Source organism: Folsomia candida, unplaced genomic scaffold (assembly GCF_002217175.1).
Source record: "Folsomia candida strain VU population unplaced genomic scaffold, ASM221717v1 Fcan01_Sc001, whole genome shotgun sequence".
NCBI lineage: Eukaryota > Metazoa > Arthropoda > Collembola > Entomobryomorpha > Isotomidae > Folsomia > Folsomia candida.
In genome coordinates, this window is record NW_019091193.1 from 25,750,942 (window position 1) to 25,768,194 (window position 17,253).

Genomic DNA, 17,253 nt, shown 5'->3' on the forward strand with positions numbered 1-17,253 from the left:
TAACAAATACAAGGAAGATATAATACCGCTCTATGCATTCATGTCATCTTCTTGTGATGAGCCGGTGGAGATAGCTCATCCAATGTGCAATGTGCATCTCCCAGTTTACCGTGAATGACGTGTGTCATCATCATGGAATGAACAGCTTTTTACATCAAACTGACACATTGCATTGTTAAACATATATTATGCAAAGAAATAATATTATTTCAGAAAAGTGTACTAGATCCTATGGTCGTAAAGGTAAAACTTTTGACCTGTTTTACAGTAACACTCAAGTCTCAACTTTCTCAGCATAATAATAACAGCAGTCACAAATCCACTACATATTTATTATTATTGAATGAGATGCTCAATCTGAGAATATTGAAATTGTTCACAGCTCACTAATATTCACACAGCGTAAATAAGAATATAATAAAAATTCACACGAATTTATGATCTTACGTTTGTGAGCGTTTTAAATATCAAGCCATCTTCCAACAAAAAACCTAGATCTTCAAGTTTTAGAAATATCTATCCTTCAAAATTGATTTCGGTCGGATTGTATTGTAAGTAAAGGATTATATAATACAAATAATTTATTCAACTTTGCATTAAAAATGAATACTCCTAATAATCATTATTGGCTAATTTCTACCTGCAATAGATTTGAAGAACTTGGGAACTTGAAAACTGAAAGCTTGACTTAATCAATTACACATGAATCATGTGACATGATTTGAAGATATATATCAGAAATCAGAATTCAGAAGTTGGATAGTTTCATTCGCATTTTCAGATCCGTCCCACCGGAAGCCGCTGCTGTGGCTGAGCCGAACTTTTGCCATTATTTATTAAGAAGAGAATTCGCGAATTCCACGTAATCCATCCAGAAAAAAAGCTAGTAGTGTTGGGCTGGTTGGTTGAGCTGCTTTCTCCGATGGAGTCATGCTCCCTCAGCAACACACCACTTTCTCCACACAAACTTCCAGCAGCTGCATAATCAACTCTGCTCTCACCGACACGACTTGTTCTTCTTATCCACCAGCGACAACAACTGTGACATCACCACCACCACTACCTTATCGCAAGCCCATGTCAGCTGTTCAAACCACAATCAATTCCGTCGACTCTTTGCAAAATTTTCATGACCAATACGGCAAAAGTGCTCCCGTGAATGGGAGAAAGCTATCCAAAAAGAATTCTGACTTTAGATACCCGGATGATAAACATGCTGAACGTTCAGGAGCAGTGGTCGTTTCATTTCCACCAGACGAGAATCCTGCGTTTCGTGGAATCGACCAGTTGAAGAAAAATCAAAATTTTGCGGAAATAAATAAGGTAAAATTGGAGCATAAACAAATAACAGGTAATAAAGATATGGACAAGACAAGAGGGTAAACTTAGCAGGAATTATTACTGACGCAAGCATGAGAAATCCTTATCATTTTTATCACAACTGATATGATAAGACGATATGGGACAATGAATATGTAGTTGTCGTTAATAACAGTGGGTTAGTGAGTTAGTGGCACGTCTCTCGGCGTGGTGACGTAGATTGCGTAATTTAATCAGTTTTTGCAAATTCCAGCAGGGATTTTGGTCTTAATAATTTCAACCTACCACCGTCTTGCTAATTTAAATCCTTCTGAGGATAAAGGTTATTTATGATGACGGGTAGAGTGATTGCTAATATTTATATGATTGTATAAGTATATACATACATATAAAATAGGATCTCCGATATCATCATGGATCGTATTACTGGACAAAAGGCAATAGGCAAAAGGCAATATATAGTAGTGCTATTATTGCTGATATTGCAACAAGTCCCTGTGAAGTCAAATTTCTTGAATTTATCGGGTCAGAATGGAGAATAATAATAATAATACTAGCGTTGAGATTGAAGAGATAATGCATTTGAAACGTCCAAATGGTGGTCCAAATGGTGGAGGTTATGTAGGTTGAATAATATAAGTATATTTGTTATAATATTTTCTTATGAAAACGATTGATCTTCTAATTATGTCATTATGACATTGCAGTTGCAGACGATTGCCCCCGACATGTGGTTATCTGCGGAGCAGGCCAGTGGCATGACTGCTGGTGACGTGGAATGGCAGTTACAAACCAACATTCGGGAGGGTTTGTCTTGGAAAGAAGCTGACCACAGAAGAAAAATATTAGGCCCCAATGAATTTGTGGTAAATGAAGAGGATCCCCTATGGAAAAAATATATTGACCAATTCAAAAATCCGCTCATCCTCCTCCTCCTGGGATCCGCATTCGTCAGCGTTTGTATGAAGCAAGTCGACGATGCCATATCTATAACTGTCGCAATCCTTATAGTCGTTACTGTCGCATTCGTTCAGGAATGGAGATCTGAACAATCACTGCAAGAACTCACAAAGCTAGTTCCACCCTCGTGCAATTGGTAAATCCTTATCCACTAAACTGCTGTGTATACATGCATTAACAGTGTGACATTTTACTATAATAATAATTCCTTTATTCACAGCGTTCGAGGTGGTGATATTCAAACCTTTTTAGCTAAATACTTGGTACCTGGAGACACGGTTTATTTAAATGTTGGAGACAGAGTTCCTGCGGACATTCGTCTCTTCGAAGCAGTCGACCTTTCCATCGACGAGAGCAGCTTTACCGGCGAAACTGAACCTTTCCAAAAAATTTCTGAGCCCTCTATTTACGCTGGTGATGGAACTTCCGTCAAGAATGTGGCATTTATGGGCACTCTTGTTAGATGTGGAAATGGAAAGGCAAGTGTGTTTACTGTACATATAATAATATTACAAGTTGGCTTATCCAGGGTCTTTTGTTCTTCTTAGGGAATCGTCATCAGTACAGGCGAACATTCAAAATTTGGAGAAGTGTTTAAAATGATGCAGGCTGAAGAGGTATCATAATTACCAATTAAGACTAATTCATCCATGCATATATAATGTAAAATTACTAATGTTTTTGGTAGGCACCCAAAACTCCATTGCAAAAGAGCATGGACATATTAGGAGCTCAGCTTTCATTTTATTCCTTTTGTATTATTGGGTTGATTGGGTTTCTTGGCTGGTTACAAGGTGAGTGTATATTTCGTCATTTGTGTCATAATATAATACATGCGTGCTAAATTATTAGTTATTTATATTAGATTGAGTGATTAAAATGTTATGTGACTTTAATAGGAAAACCATTTCTTGAAATGCTCAACATTGGTGTTAGGTGAGGGATATACTTACAAAAAATAATTTGTTGAATACTACGGATGCTTATTTTTAATAATACACACGGTTGGCTGACACTGACACTACGATTTATTCCTCCTACAGTTTGGCAGTGGCTGCTATTCCTGAAGGACTGCCTATCGTCGTAACCGTTACTTTAGCATTAGGAGTGATGAGGATGGCCAAACGAAACGCAATCGTTAAAAGGTTGCCAATTGTTGAAACGTTAGGTGAGAGTCGTCGTCCAGAATTACGACATTATCCAGCACACACTGAAACGCATAATAAATACAATGCAGCCTTTAAAATAACTTTTCTAATTTAGGTTGTGTCAATGTCATTTGTTCTGATAAAACTGGGACGCTTACCAAAAATGAGATGACCGTCACATCAATCATGACGTCAGAGGGGTGCTTTGCTGAAGTCACAGGGGTAGGATACAATCCCATTGGCGAAATTAAAGTTCGAAATACACAGTACATTCAGCCTGAAACTGTGCGAGAATCAATCTACAGACTTCTTGAGGTAGCATATTTATATATAACAGAGTAGTACATTTTGTATTAAATATTGAGGAATTTGAGGATATTTACAGTAATTATTTATTTATTCAAGGTTGGGTACGTGTGTAATAACGCTATGATAAATAGCGGTGGCTTGCGTGGACAACCGACTGAAGGTGCTTTGGTGATTGCAGCCATGAAGGTATAAATTTACTGATCAAATATGTACTTTATGCAATATTTTCGTTTGCTTCCATTGAAATTGTTAATTTACTGAGTGTCCCTTCTATAGTTTGGCATGCATGCCGTTCGGGAGCAGTACATACGATTACAAGAGTTTCCGTTCAACTCGGAACAAAAATGGATGGCTGTAAAGTGCTCATCTCGCAACACTCCTCAGGTGCCATTTTATTTATACATACATACATATATCGTGATCTGTAGTTTTAAATTATATGTTTTTGCAATAGGATGGAGAAGTATATTTCGTAAAAGGGGCTGTTGAGCGTCTCATCAAACAGTGCACCCACTATAGCGAGTTTGGAGTACCCAAGCCCATGATGTTAAAAAAGGAAGAAGAGATATTGACCAATGCTTATGACTTGGGGCGACAAGGTCTTAGAGTTTTGGCTATGGCAAAAGGGTCTTCTTTCCAAGACCTAACGTTAGTTAACATGAAACATTACTATGACTTACATTACTTAATACTGTAAAGTGTTTTATTTTTGCTTCAGGTACATGGGCTTGCTTGGAATGCAAGATCCCCCACGTCCAGGTGTTAGGACTTGTATTCAGACATTGCTAGCATCAGGAATTCAAGTCAAAATGTTAACCGGTGATGCGCAAGAAACAGCTTTATCAATTGCCAGAATGGTTGGAATGGATGTGGTGCACGGATCTTCAATTTCTGGTTAGTTTGTATTTATTGATTATAATTTGGCAAAGCACAAACATTCTTTACAATTATATATTCACACATATATATATTATATCATAATTACAATAAAAATATTTAATATGTATGGATATTAAATTATATTTGCAGGTCCAGAAATGGATAGAATGGATGACATTACTTTAGAACAAACTGTTCCTCGAATCAATATATTTTATCGCGTGGCTCCGAAACATAAACTTAAAATTGTGAAGGTATTTTCTCATTTGCAAATTTGTACTCGTCATCTCTAACTTATAGACTTGCATAGTTGTATATATCTTAAAAAATGTTTATTTTTTTTACAATAGGCCTTGCAAAGTCAAGGACATATTGTTGGTATGTCGGGAGATGGAGTGAATGGTCAGTTTTTTTAAATTTTTTGTAAATGATTAAAAATATTCTTTTTGAGCTATGTCAAAATATTTTAAAGCGCCGACGATATTAAATATGATTATACTTAATTAACAGATGGAGTCGCTTTAAAACGTGCAGACATTGGAATTGCTATGGGCAAAAACGGGACCGGTAAGCAGAGCAATTTCATAAAATATGTAGTCTAACTTGGACTGTCCAAGTACCTGATTTCCTGCATCTGTTGCTCAGATGTGTGCAAAGAAGCAGCCGACATGATTTTGGTGGACGATGATTTCAAGACAATCGTGTAAGTATAATACTTGACACATAATGCGGCTAAATTAAAGCTCCAAAGTTTTATCTATTTTATTAATACTAGGAAATTTTCTCAGTATCTCAAAAATTCTTATTGTTTTTTAGTGCTGCGATCGAGGAAGGAAAAGGCATCTTTTATAACATTCGAAACTTTGTGAGATTTCAACTGAGTACAAGTATCGCTGCACTATTTTTGATTGCGTTGGCTACGCTAATGGGAATTCCGAATCCTCTTAATGCCATGCAAATATTATGGATTAATATCATCATGGACGGTATGGGCCACTTCAATTGAGTGTTATATTTATATTATATTCAGTCATAAATTAAATCATCATATTTTCGTATAGGACCTCCTGCACAAAGCCTGGGCGTTGAACCTGTGGAGAAAGATGTGCTAAAGAAACCACCTCGAAATGTCAAAGAGCCAATGATAACAAAACCACTTTTGGTAAATGTTGTCCTATCGGCAATAATTATAATCACTGGTACGCTGTGGGTGTTCAAACGCGAGGTACGAGACTTTAAATATTGTTAGAAATGTATTCAGTTTATAGTTCCTCTTGTTGGCATTTTCAGATGAGTGACAATATAATTACTCCAAGGTACGTACGATTTAATACAAAGTTAAATTTACAAAATTAGAACTGTTGTTTTATTCCAGGGACACAACCATGACTTTCACTTGCTTTGTGTTTTTTGACATGTTTAACGCTCTTAGCTGCAGATCTCAGGTTTGTAACTCAGTCTCATCTTGAAGCGTTTTGTAGCTATACATGACGTTGACGAGTCCCTTATTATGCACAGGAAAAGTCGATTTTGGAGATTGGATTCTTTTCTAATAGAATGTTTTTACTTGCTGTTTCACTATCACTGGTTGGTCAAATGATGGTCATTTACTTTCCGCCTCTTCAAGCCGTATTTCAGACTGAAGCCTTAACTTTAAATGGTATGCAGTTAAAAATGGGATGGTTGACTTCACGTGCCCTTATTTATTAACATATGTGGGCTCTATTTAAACAGATATTCTAGGGCTGATAGCCTTAACATCCACCGTTTTCATCGTTGCGGAGTTTAAAAAGTTTATGGAACGCAAAGCATATGGAAGTGCTCGGGCATCATATTACCGACGAGATAAGATTGATGACCTTGTGTAGAGCTTCCGTTCGTGACTTTGCTAAATATCTCAACTTACTTGGGGTCGAAACAAATGACTGCAACTTGACGTGGCTTTAATTATAGAATATTACTAAGTTATTTGATCTTGGCAGTCTTATGTATATTTCAAGTGATATTCAATATAATGATTTGTATTTTACTTTATAATAATTACGTTCAGAATTTTGTTGCATTTAGTTGATTTTTCTATATGCATTTGGAAATATGCAAAATCTAATAATGTTAAACTACATATATCGATATATATATATTGAAATAAATCCTTTTGCAGAAATTAATTGATCGACTTACAATAGCGCAACTATAACTAGATATAAAAGTTGAAAAATTAAACTGATACGTCAGTCATCATGAGCAATACAATTTAAAAACGTACTTTGGACGGTTAATCCTAAGAAAGAGCACGTGTCACGTATCACTCCGATTTGTCAACTCTTTCTGACATTGCTCTAAACCTATCCTGAATTCTACCGTTTCCGACGAAAGGTCTACAGCTTTTCTCATATCCAGAACTGCATTGTCAAAGCATCCTGAAGAAAGTTACGGATGAAATTTAAAATTACTTAACCAATTAGTTGTTGCTACTTTATATAGCTTGCCATGGTCTTTACGTCACTTCACACTTACCCATTCTGTACAGGATAGTTCCCCTATTATAATAACAGGCAGGAAAGTTTGGGTCGTATTCCAATGCCTTGTTGTAATCTTGGACAGCCTCATTGAAATCTACTCGCAAGTACTTTAACTGACCTCGGTTGTTGTACGCTAAAGCAACACGCTTTCTCCACGTCTCATCCGATGCCACAATCTACATATGGCAATACGCTGTTCCTTTTGACTTGTTCCTCTCTCAATTAAGTTTGTATGAAAAAGTCAGTGTGACCCTCTTGACCTACCTCACTGTTTTGTACGTCTGTGAACTTTTCAATCCATTCAGAGTAAAGATCTTGAGCTTTCGAAAAGTCTCGACTTTCTCGCAGATGCACCTCCGCCTTCAAAACGTGGTTAAACTGCGTCTCACCTGCCTCTTCCTCTTTTCCATCCATCCCAACAATTGTAAATCACTTTACAATTATTGTCAATTATTGTCAATTATTTGACCCCAAAGACTTGATAGTTGATACCAACTCAAATGTCTATCTTGTCGCAGGTTTAACTCAATGCTCAGCCGCGGCAACCTCGAACTGAGACCAGTCACACTAAAGTCACTTCATTCTCGCAGTTTCTCCACTCCACGGTCAAGCAAGACAGAAAAGTTGAATTGTCTGCTGCTACCTCGAATTGAGGTCCTCAATTTATTGTCCAGCCAAGGAGAAGTGACGAGTACATCGAAAAACCAAACTTACATAAAGGTGTTTGTCTTAAAAGGTCTCATGTTAGTGTAATTTTTTTGTATCTCGTTCTTCAGTCAAGTTGATGTTGATACTCTTCTGTTTTGCTTTAAATTAAAACTAATTGTCTGCATCAATACAATGTCATCCTCACCGCCACCACCACAAACTTCGTCGTCAACGTCCTCGGAAGTGACATTTTCTTTAGAGTGCTTCTCCAAAATCATCCTCCATGTGACCAAGTACCCACAAAACCCTGTTAACGGTTTGCTGATACGGAAAAAGTTAAAAGGCTCACCAGAAGATCAGCCACAAGGTCCGCGGAAACTTGTTATACAAGATGCCATCCCTTTGCTTCACTTGTGCAAATACACCACTCCCATGATGGAAATCGCTCTTGCACAGGTTAATTAATAATTTGACTAACTCATCTGCTCCAATATCTTAATACTATTTAAGGTTGGTTTAAATGATTCAAATTGTAATTTTTGTTTAATACACTAGACAGAGCAATTCTGCAAGGGAGCGGGATACGAAATCGTTGGCTACTACCAAGCTAACGAAAGCCTAAAAGATAACACGCCTGACTTTGTTGCCTGCCGAATAGCTGAAAAGTTGGCTGAACTCAATCAGAACGTGTTAATTGTAATGGTAAGAAGATTGACTGCATTGGATTGGGTTGCATTAAAAATTAAAATGTACAAATTAAGTGAGCTTCTTAAATTGTTCAGGTTAACAACGAGCAATTGAATTCCAACTTGGAGTGTGCGCCTTTTAACCTTTACCAGAGGATAGACGGAAAGTTAAAAGCAAAAGAGTCAAGAATTCACCTTCAACCTGACGAAGATGGCGCTTTGTCAACAGTTTCTGCACTTATCCAGGCGAAAGTTTATCGAAGTTTGATAGATTTCGACAATCATATGGAAGACATCAGTCTCAATTATTGGGTAAATCCCACGGTAAATCAGATGATTGAACAGCTCTCGTCTTGATTTAATATAGAAATTGTAGCAGGACAGAATTGTTAAAATAGTATCTAAATTTTTGTGTATTCCACATTTATGAAAACTAACAAAGGTTTGTATGTATTGGTATTATGGGAAATGTGTAGTAAGTAGTATGCGTTTTATTTAAGGTCATTGAATCGTCCTAAAGTCAGTTTTTGTCACTTTACAATATGAAACCAATATTCAGAGTAGCAGTATCATTTTTAATTGTACCAAAGTCGTAATCCATCTACAAATTAAACTATATGGTCTAATTCTTGTTTCCTGTTGAATTTCTATTCGTTAATACAATGCATAATAAATTTCATTTTCCAAGCTTTTCCTATGCTAACTAATTGTAAGATAAATAGCTTAATATTGGCCCTTATTAAGAGTGACTTGAACAATTTATACATATATAATCATTATATATACGCAATTTTACAAAATAAATTACAATTCTACTATCATCGTCAAAATTTGTAAACCCATTATTTCTGAAAATTTTTAGCAGTGACTAGTGTAACGACTAATCCAGTAACTCATTCTGGTGATATGGCTTAAAGTCATTGGGAAACCATGAAATTGCTATATTTGTCATAAACACCTCAATATGCGTCGCATGTGAAACATTGTCTTTTGTCGAGTATAATTTTACGGAACAGTCCAAATATAGAAAATTTTAAAAGATTTTACAACTGCTAAAACAAATCATGAGAATTAATAATAATTTAAGTTATCCATCCACTTATTTAGTTATTTTCTTCGGTGGAGTGCCGCGACATAGACCCAAACGGAATAAACACTTGCAGGATATGCGTGAGCATAGGCAGCCAAAGCGAATTCCACGTCGGGCGTGTCAATTGTGTGAACCCCTGTAAACAAGGAATACAAAAATACTTCCAAAAGCTACGTATATTAAAATTAGTGCTTACCCGTTGCAAACACAGTCTCCATAATCGAATGCATATTCACGTAGGGTTGCTGCAAAGGAAATCCGCTCATCTACGCGCAGAGAGAGAGCAAGTCATTTACTTAATTCATTCTGATTGCATATAGCACAGTGCACGAAATGGCATTAATATACAAATTTACTTGAAAGGACGACATCACTTCTCTCAATTCCAACAAGTGTTCCTCGTTGAGATTGGTCACAGAGCCGGAGTGGGTGCTCATTAAAATGTTGGACTCGATGCTGCCACTTCCTGGACCGCTGTGGGGCCTGGTCGTGGAAGTCCCACTCGACTTGGTCTCCTCCAATTTTGGCAACAAACGTCTTAGAGTCGCGCTGCAGTAACGATTCCAGTTCGTTCTGAAAGATTTACAAAATGTATGGTCACACGTGTCGGTTATGCATAAATATTCAGTTTTTGCGAGTTTGTTCATACTTGGAAGTGGTTCTCCATTTCATAAAGTTGTCCTTCAAGTTTCTCTCAATTCGTTGAGCCAAACTATTTGCCTGGTTTTGATCGGCCTGTTTATATCTGTCATGCAATATTTCAGTCGTCAATGTATTTATGATTTGAGTGACCAACCTTTATTAGAAGATTTTATATGCTGTAAATACCTTTTAATTCCAGTTTGCACACATGGCATCTTATCGTCAGCCATTGGTTTAGTAAAAAGGGGCAGCCACATTTTGGACTTTCCAATATTCCACTCTATTTGGTGTGGCCTCTCAAACTCTGACACATTTGCCCAGATCTGCTCAGATTTACGAAATTTGATAAAACATGTAGTCGACAGCAAAGATGCTGCTTGTTTGAATCTTATTTCGCTTTTACATACATTTTGCTTTCCAATTACACTCCAAACTTTCTGTAGTGGGCAAAAGTTATCATTTGCGTCGAAGTGTTCTCCAGTGCAAGGGTTCCAAATCAATTCGGTGTTTTTCATGCTCTTTGGAATTCCTTTGTCCTCTCCAACATTCTATTGAGGAAATTGAATGAAATTTTCTACTCATTATACCATTTTTGGCAATAAATGGAACCATGTAACAAATTGATTGGTGTTTAAAGGTCACCTTAAAGGAAGTAACTATAAATGTCGTTGGTCCATCAGGAATTGCATTACCTTGAACAATCCAGCACGGAATGTTCATGAAATGAAAGTAGCATGCCAACAGCACGGCGTGATCATCCACTCCACCGCCAGGCGTACCAACAAATACCTTGAATTTCAAATGGTTTATGCATGTGTCAAATTCTTCTAAATACTTCATTGATGGGTGAGTGTAAATGTCACAAAGTAAAAATCTATAATGCTATTTACATCTGAAGGAAACCATAAACTGTAGTCTGTGATCCCAAGAGTGGAGTCGCGAACAAACGGGAATAAAGAGACATAATGGGCCAACATTTCCATCTTCTGAACTACATCGGCTTCTGCAAGTTTAAAAAATCAGTACGTTAATAAATGAAAACTTCACTCTGATAAGTTCTTGTATACTGATTTATATGCATGAATACCTTCATGGAGAAAACCATCCGGTGGCTGGATGGGCGTCATGTATCTGGTGCAAATAATAGTGTCGCCCTCCGCAGTCATGACAAATGGTCGAACCATCCGTTCAACAAACCTTCTTTCGAAGATATTTTTCCAATTCTTAACAAAAGCCATCATTTCACTGGTTTCACCTGTAGCGTTGTCCTCCTGCAAGTATTCAGGACAAAAATTGTGTAGCGTTTTAAACACTCCTTGTTATTTTATGGAGTCTGGTATGTGACAATTATGTGATGAAGAGAATAGCATACGATACCCTGAGACTGCTCGACGGTTGAACTGCGGGTTGAAGAGTGATAAAAATTGTGAGAAATGCATTCGTCTGGCTCTGCAGGGACCCTGTTCCTTTGTTTGTCAGACTAGTCGAGGATGGTCCACTAATCCCGGCCTTGGATGACATTGTCAAACCTCCAAAATGTGTCGCCATTCCCTGTGGCTCATACCCCAAAAGAACTGGAGGCATTTTAATTTTAAATGTCCCCTCAATCTGCGCAACAAGTACGATAAATCAGTGCACAGCCACAATTTAATTATCACTGGTGAATAAAAAGGATAAGGGATAGATTAATTTAATAATTACTCTGCCATTCGTGTACAGGGTTGAAAATGGGATGGTAATTGAGCCAAGCCATCGTCTTTCTATTCGCTGGTGAATATCTGTTTCTCTGCGTCGATCATCTTCCAAGAGGTCAACTGGGACCTCGTCATATATCAGGAGAAACATTAAGTCATCCATTTTACTCAAATTCGTCTGAGAATAGTCGTCGTTTGGCACACTTAAAATAAAAAGTAAACATTACTCTTGATTTAATTTGACTGAACCCTATAATTCGAATGATAATTAAAAAGTCTCACGTCAAGTTGAGCTGCAGTTCTTGATTCCAAGTTGGGTTGGAACCCAAGGCCGTTGTGGTGCGGACTTTCTTCCTTTGAAACCACACTTCTACAAAAGGTCTCACGGTGGAGTAATTTCCTCTCTCGGAACGTTTATTTTTCTGCAACTGAATCCCTGTTAAGGACTCCGTGGCTGTATAAGGACAAAACCATATTATTCCGCTGCTACCTCAGCCATATTCATATATATTATGCAATTATTTCATAATTGATTATCTCACTAATTAATCCAACATCCGAATCTTTTCTTAGTGGCAGATTGAAAGCTCGCACGATATTGAAGATTACATCGATTTTGGTGTCTGCATATGAGTTCCATAAGCATATTGAATCCTATATTCCGTGTAAAATTTGTGACCCATAAGTAACATACATACCCACAAGATTTGACGCTTGGATCCGTTTCCGCTCTTTGCGTTGGGGTCGCAGAGGTCTTCTCGGCTGAAAGTATGACATCAAATTCAGTCCAAGAGTGCTGTAACAAAAATCATGGTGAACATAAAACTTTAGTGCGATAGGTCTGGTTTTAAAATACATAAGTAAATATAATATGTAATAATAGAAAATATGAAGGTGTAAAAATACCCGATATCAGGAATCTGCTCTTCAATCACCAAATCCTCGAATGTGATTTGTTTCAAAGATTTCTCAAATAGTTGCAACACACTTAAGCGAATTTCACGAATTCTTTCCAAACGGTTGGATTCGTACACAAAATCATCCTCAATTTGCCGTCTCCTACCAAAGTGAACCAAAGTCTTGTCACCTCTCCTTTTGCGGAGATCTTCCTTCAATCTTCGTTCGTATGCCTGAAAAGACAGACCATGATTTGGTTATTTAAATATGTAACCGAAATGTGCATTTAGTAGGTTACCGAGAAAATGTCAATTGCAATGTCACGTTCGAAGGGAGATATCATTTTCATATTCTTAAACTCGGGAACACCTTAAAAACAAGAAAGTTCCTGTGACTGACGTGAGTGAAGTGTCGATATCTGATGGAAACGAAATCTGACCTTGATCCCTGAGTTGAAGCAGCTTGTACCTCGACGACTTTTCGATTGCATGCTCGGCACAAAAGTCAAAGTCTGTCATCAGCGTGTCCAACCCAAACCTGTTATTTTCATTTATGTCATCCCCCATATTGCAATCATCCACTGCGTCTGGCAGTGTCTCAGAGATGGAAGAAAGTTGTGGGACAAATCCAGAGCCCTGATAATATCGCAATTTAATATGAAATAATAAAGCACATTGAATAATGTGCAAAAATCATCCAAGTTGTGGAATTTCTTATACTGACTGAAAGTTTTTGAGGTCGTGAAGCATTTTTAGGATCATTTGGATCTGACAATGAGTTGGTGGACAGTTTTCTTGTAAACTCATCAGCACCAGGTTCGCCATTATCTGCAAAACTTTCCCTCTTCGCCAAAGGATGTTGGATACTCCCTTCCGCGTTGACTGCCCAGCCACATCGGACTGAGATATTTCCTTTGGTTTGAATGGCTTCGTGGTCCTAAATGAAACGCAAAAATTTGGAGTTATCTTAAGCTGCATTGAGGACGATCGCTATAAGAGTACGGGGAAGACGCACTTTTCCGTTGATATCAAAGTCTACTCCACTTCCCACCCCAGAATTAGCAACCTTGATGACGTCATTAGCAAAAAACATGATTTTCTTCATTTTACATCTTTCAATTGTGGTCTTCCTAAATAAATAAATGAATACGTAGCATTGGAAAAAATTAACCAAGGAAAAGTGCATAGGTATGTGTCTATGGTTTACCAGTCCGGCAACGGTATTGGGATTTTCAGAGTTCTTATTCGAGTTTCAGAATCCACCAACTCCATTTCCAACAACTCTGGAGTCTCATTAAATGAAATTGGTACTTTGAATCCCAAGAAAACTGAAAAATCGGCGTTTATTTCTCGGGGTTTGGAGATAAATATCTGCATTTGCGTGACATAATTTGAGGTTTAAGTGATATGTAAGATGGTGTATAGAGAATATGCAAATAAGTACTTAGGTATTGAATATGTATGTAAATGTAATATGTATACCTCATTCCCATTCAACGACAATATTAATTCCACTTTACATCTTTTAAGAACTTTCCTCCGCTGTTTTTCCTTTGCAGCTCTGAAATGCATGCGGATTTAAAACTCGAAAATTCTTGTAATATCAAAATTAGGTGGAAAATCATAGGGTTCTTTACTCTTCAGGAAGTTGACCGATTGGTGTAATGGACACAGTGTTGACCAACTCTAGAACAATGTGTGGTTCTCCTGGCCTCCTCCGAATCTCTTTGTACCTATTTCCATGTATTATTCATGAAAATATATATGACGCACTCCAAGAATCATTCGTTACTGAAACTCTACCCATATTCCACCCAGTTAACTTGCATACCGTTTTTCAATAACTTTTTTGCATTCTTCAATGGACGGCCTTTGTGGAGGTTTTGGCCGCCGGGAAAGTGACGAAGAGTCCGATTCGTCAGTCCCATTTCCATCATTATTATTTCCTTTGTTTTTTTGGGTCTTCATCGTCCAACGTTTTAATTTGGCTCGATATTTTGTCATTTGTTTGTCAAATATTTCTTCACTTTCTTCCTCAATGTCTTGCAAGTCTTGCTCAATGTCATACACCCAGTTTTCCAACTCTTCGTTGGGATCACTTGGTAGCTCGATAATGTTGAGTTTGAGCATAGTATTTATAAAACCTATACACAATACATTGCGAATTATTATTATTTAGGCTGTAGTCTCTTGGAGATCTGTCACACGACAACATTTGTACACATTTTGCATTACCTTGATGTTCACGAATGCTTTTCAACTCTTTCCATGCTTCCAAAACCATTGATATCGACGCTTTGTCATCCCAATGACCTTGGTCTCGAGCCAATGACACCTTTCGCATTTCAGCTCTGTAGGATTCTCTCCGTTCTTTGAGTTGGGTCAGCATTTCCACCAATTTTTCTCGAATGTTTGAACTCGTCTCATTAGACAGTTCTTGAGAAATGTGTTCTGTGGAGGCTTTTATGTGAGCTAAGGCCTCTCGGAGGGCCTTTAGCTTATTCACGGCTCGATCAGTGACCTTTTCTTCGTGTCTATGGTCAAATTTATTTATTTGTAAACACAAGTTATATTTATATGCGTAAGTATGCTGGTTATCGTGATTGATTACCTTCGGGAGTACGTTTCAAATGCCCTCTGCAATGTTGAAGCCAATACGTGCTCTTTGCTGAAGAAGGGATGATGCATAAAGTTGACGTATCCTAAATCTACTTCTAACACGTAAGGTTGAACGGAATTCCCGATTTGTAAGAAGGGGTCAAGTTTGACCTACAAATGGAGATTAACTAATTAGAATCTAATTAGTTTCCACAAACGGCAAAAAAATAAACAGGATACCGGAACGAAACGAGTTGATTGTTGAATGTCCTCCATGCTGAACTGATCTTCTCGAAACAACTGCACAGGTTCTGGTCTGTATGGATCCGCGTAACAAAATAATTTCCCATCCGATCCAAACCAGTAGCTATATTATATTGTATAAATATGTTATTAATAGGTCATCAGTGTCACGAATAAAGTGGAATAATTCCTGTCGTTGTAAATATGTAGAAAATTGAATACTTTGCATTTTGTTTGAGCAATCGCCAATAAAGACGATTCCAATTTCCATTTCCTAATTTCACCGGATCTCCCATGTAAAGGCCTTCATCGTCCGGGATTCGTTTCTCAATGTCATCCTCAATTTTGTTAGAATCAGGTACTTTATTCATAAATATTCGAAAATATCATATACTTATTTCAAATCTGGATAAAATTGTAGAAAAACGCTGAATATTATGCTGAACCTGGACCGGCGGACGGGTAGAATGTCAATGCCCTCATTCTTTCCCATTCATCGTTAGTCCAGTGAACTGGAGAAATGAAGGTCACACTGGTCCAGTAATTCCTAGTGGACCTGTTCAGGATGTGCCAATGTGTAGCAGTCCTTATAATATTCATAAAATGCAATTTCTCTACATAAATGAGTAAAATACCCGTCATTAATTATGGGGCTTCCTAAAATCTGCGACGCTTCCTCCGCTAATAACAAGGCAGTCGTGGTTTTATTAATGCTTAATATCTCTCGATTTCCTTCAGTGTCTGTTGTCGCAGTTTGAAAATTGTCCTTATCTTCCCGCAGACTGTAGATGCTTTCCTCGTCATCACTTTGTCCTCGAAATTTTGACCTTCGTTGTGGCGGTCCTAGAATCATCCTGCTTGATGAAGGACGATCCGGCGTAAGGTCCAAGTCCTTGTCTATTTCTATTGCCGTGTGAGGTTTGGCCTTTCTCAAGTGACGATCATGATGAGTGCCTTCCGAGTCGTCTGTCTCAATGTCGGACGCAGTAAAGACTGACCTTTTTTGAGGAGGGCGATGTCTAACTTTATGAATCGGAGGTGAAGGTGAAGGTGAACTTCCCCACCCTTGGCGATGTCTTGTCCCTTTAGTCGCCATCAATACTGTGGCGCTAGAAATTATTAAGCAGGCTTTGCGAAAGTTCAAAAAATCTTAAAGCAATATACAAGTAAATGGTAAAATGGTATATTACACGGGTAAAATGTTGTTATGCTAATCCCTTCACTACCCGATTCGGTTGTTGATGTTTGCATCCGGGTTTTACCAAGGTTACGCACATGCATGCATTTGGGATCGTTTCCGTTGTTTCTCTAATAAAACTTTCCCATCGTAAAATTGTCATGTTCAACTCATTATGTATCATGCACGGGTCCTTCATATGCACATCTGAACCCCTACTTACTCATTTACATGCATTAAACTTTGCCCTCGAATGCATTACATGAGTTACACACAAGACATATTATAGTCTGTTTCGTTTTCTGTCAATCTGCATAATAAACTGAACAGAGTTTCAAGATTCAATGGGTTCATGCATTTGCATTGACCAATTGCCAATCTCATCGTGCTTCTTGTACCTGTCTCTGCATACTCCTTGAGAGATGGATATGAACAACAATA

The 17,253-nt window shown here is 37.7% G+C and overlaps 4 protein-coding genes across 6 annotated transcripts; 2 read left to right on the top strand and 2 right to left on the bottom strand.

Moving 5' to 3' along the window:
* Window positions 1-120: 120 nt before the first annotated feature.
* LOC110859093 (calcium-transporting ATPase type 2C member 1) lies at window positions 121-6,784 on the top strand. The gene is made up of 23 exons (XM_022107960.2): window positions 121-551; window positions 650-1,323; window positions 2,028-2,416; window positions 2,501-2,759; window positions 2,829-2,897; window positions 2,969-3,074; window positions 3,180-3,216; window positions 3,324-3,448; window positions 3,544-3,743; window positions 3,834-3,923; window positions 4,014-4,121; window positions 4,192-4,385; window positions 4,456-4,631; window positions 4,767-4,870; window positions 4,967-5,018; window positions 5,127-5,183; window positions 5,262-5,319; window positions 5,433-5,602; window positions 5,678-5,841; window positions 5,907-5,932; window positions 5,992-6,061; window positions 6,135-6,276; window positions 6,351-6,784. The coding sequence occupies exons 2-23, from the start codon at window positions 931-933 to the stop codon at window positions 6,482-6,484; spliced, it is 3,123 nt and encodes a 1,040-aa protein (XP_021963652.1). The 5' UTR covers window positions 121-551; window positions 650-930; the 3' UTR covers window positions 6,485-6,784.
* Window positions 6,599-7,658, bottom strand: LOC110859122 (tetratricopeptide repeat protein 32). Its single transcript, XM_022107997.2, has 3 exons — window positions 7,403-7,658; window positions 7,134-7,314; window positions 6,599-7,036 (listed from the first exon to the last, which is right to left on the bottom strand). The coding sequence occupies exons 1-3, from the start codon at window positions 7,550-7,552 to the stop codon at window positions 6,915-6,917; spliced, it is 453 nt and encodes a 150-aa protein (XP_021963689.1). The 5' UTR covers window positions 7,553-7,658; the 3' UTR covers window positions 6,599-6,914.
* A 51-nt stretch (window positions 7,659-7,709) lies between these two features.
* Window positions 7,710-9,175, top strand: LOC110859112 (ER membrane protein complex subunit 8). Its single transcript, XM_022107986.2, has 3 exons — window positions 7,710-8,242; window positions 8,342-8,488; window positions 8,569-9,175. The coding sequence occupies exons 1-3, from the start codon at window positions 7,979-7,981 to the stop codon at window positions 8,827-8,829; spliced, it is 672 nt and encodes a 223-aa protein (XP_021963678.1). The 5' UTR covers window positions 7,710-7,978; the 3' UTR covers window positions 8,830-9,175.
* LOC110845389 (coiled-coil and C2 domain-containing protein 2A-like) lies at window positions 9,027-16,958 on the bottom strand. Of its 3 annotated transcripts, XM_035855360.1 has the most exons (30): window positions 16,826-16,958; window positions 16,271-16,744; window positions 16,082-16,191; window positions 15,858-15,996; window positions 15,633-15,759; window positions 15,406-15,563; window positions 15,030-15,328; window positions 14,626-14,938; window positions 14,432-14,527; window positions 14,277-14,355; window positions 14,002-14,165; window positions 13,810-13,924; window positions 13,519-13,731; window positions 13,235-13,430; window positions 13,094-13,164; window positions 12,805-13,028; window positions 12,597-12,694; window positions 12,441-12,521; window positions 12,181-12,352; window positions 11,906-12,101; window positions 11,582-11,812; window positions 11,292-11,475; window positions 11,095-11,207; window positions 10,847-10,993; window positions 10,612-10,752; window positions 10,391-10,527; window positions 10,212-10,307; window positions 9,919-10,135; window positions 9,759-9,828; window positions 9,027-9,698 (listed from the first exon to the last, which is right to left on the bottom strand). In XM_035855360.1, exons 2-30 carry the CDS (start codon window positions 16,729-16,731, stop codon window positions 9,580-9,582), a joined length of 4,767 nt encoding a protein of 1,588 aa, XP_035711253.1. In that variant the 5' UTR covers window positions 16,732-16,744; window positions 16,826-16,958; the 3' UTR covers window positions 9,027-9,579. The 3 variants fall into 3 exon arrangements, with proteins under 3 accessions (XP_035711253.1, XP_035711258.1, XP_035711264.1); XM_035855365.1 differs by lacking the exon at window positions 16,826-16,958 and having other exon boundaries at window positions 16,271-16,787; XM_035855371.1 differs by lacking the exons at window positions 9,027-9,698; window positions 9,759-9,828; window positions 9,919-10,135; window positions 10,212-10,307 and having other exon boundaries at window positions 10,498-10,527; window positions 10,897-10,993; window positions 16,271-16,763; window positions 16,826-16,947.
* Between the last annotated feature and the right edge of the window lie 295 nt (window positions 16,959-17,253).

What these genes read in the sequence shown, in the direction of transcription:
- LOC110859093 (XM_022107960.2), top strand. Translation starts at nt 931, where the DNA reads ATGCTCCCTCAGCAACACACCACTTTCTCCACACAAACTTCCAGCAGC. An exon ending in GCCAATTGTTGAAACGTTAG is followed by an intron (nt 3,449 to 3,543) that starts GTGAGAGTCGTC and finishes TTTCTAATTTAG; the next exon opens with GTTGTGTCAATGTCATTTGT. An exon ending in CAATCTACAGACTTCTTGAG is followed by an intron (nt 3,744 to 3,833) that starts GTAGCATATTTA and finishes TATTTATTCAAG; the next exon opens with GTTGGGTACGTGTGTAATAA.
- LOC110859122 (XM_022107997.2), bottom strand. Translation starts at nt 7,552, where the DNA reads ATGGATGGAAAAGAGGAAGAGGCAGGTGAGACGCAGTTTAACCACGTT. An exon ending in CAGACGTACAAAACAGTGAG is followed by an intron (nt 7,315 to 7,402) that starts GTAGGTCAAGAG and finishes TGCCATATGTAG; the next exon opens with ATTGTGGCATCGGATGAGAC. An exon ending in AACTATCCTGTACAGAATGG is followed by an intron (nt 7,037 to 7,133) that starts GTAAGTGTGAAG and finishes AACTTTCTTCAG; the next exon opens with GATGCTTTGACAATGCAGTT.
- LOC110859112 (XM_022107986.2), top strand. Translation starts at nt 7,979, where the DNA reads ATGTCATCCTCACCGCCACCACCACAAACTTCGTCGTCAACGTCCTCG. An exon ending in TGGAAATCGCTCTTGCACAG is followed by an intron (nt 8,243 to 8,341) that starts GTTAATTAATAA and finishes TTAATACACTAG; the next exon opens with ACAGAGCAATTCTGCAAGGG. An exon ending in AGAACGTGTTAATTGTAATG is followed by an intron (nt 8,489 to 8,568) that starts GTAAGAAGATTG and finishes TAAATTGTTCAG; the next exon opens with GTTAACAACGAGCAATTGAA.
- LOC110845389 (XM_035855360.1), bottom strand. Translation starts at nt 16,731, where the DNA reads ATGGCGACTAAAGGGACAAGACATCGCCAAGGGTGGGGAAGTTCACCT. An exon ending in ATCGGTCAACTTCCTGAAGA is followed by an intron (nt 14,356 to 14,431) that starts GTAAAGAACCCT and finishes CATGCATTTCAG; the next exon opens with AGCTGCAAAGGAAAAACAGC. An exon ending in GGAGACTGTGTTTGCAACGG is followed by an intron (nt 9,699 to 9,758) that starts GTAAGCACTAAT and finishes CCTTGTTTACAG; the next exon opens with GGGTTCACACAATTGACACG.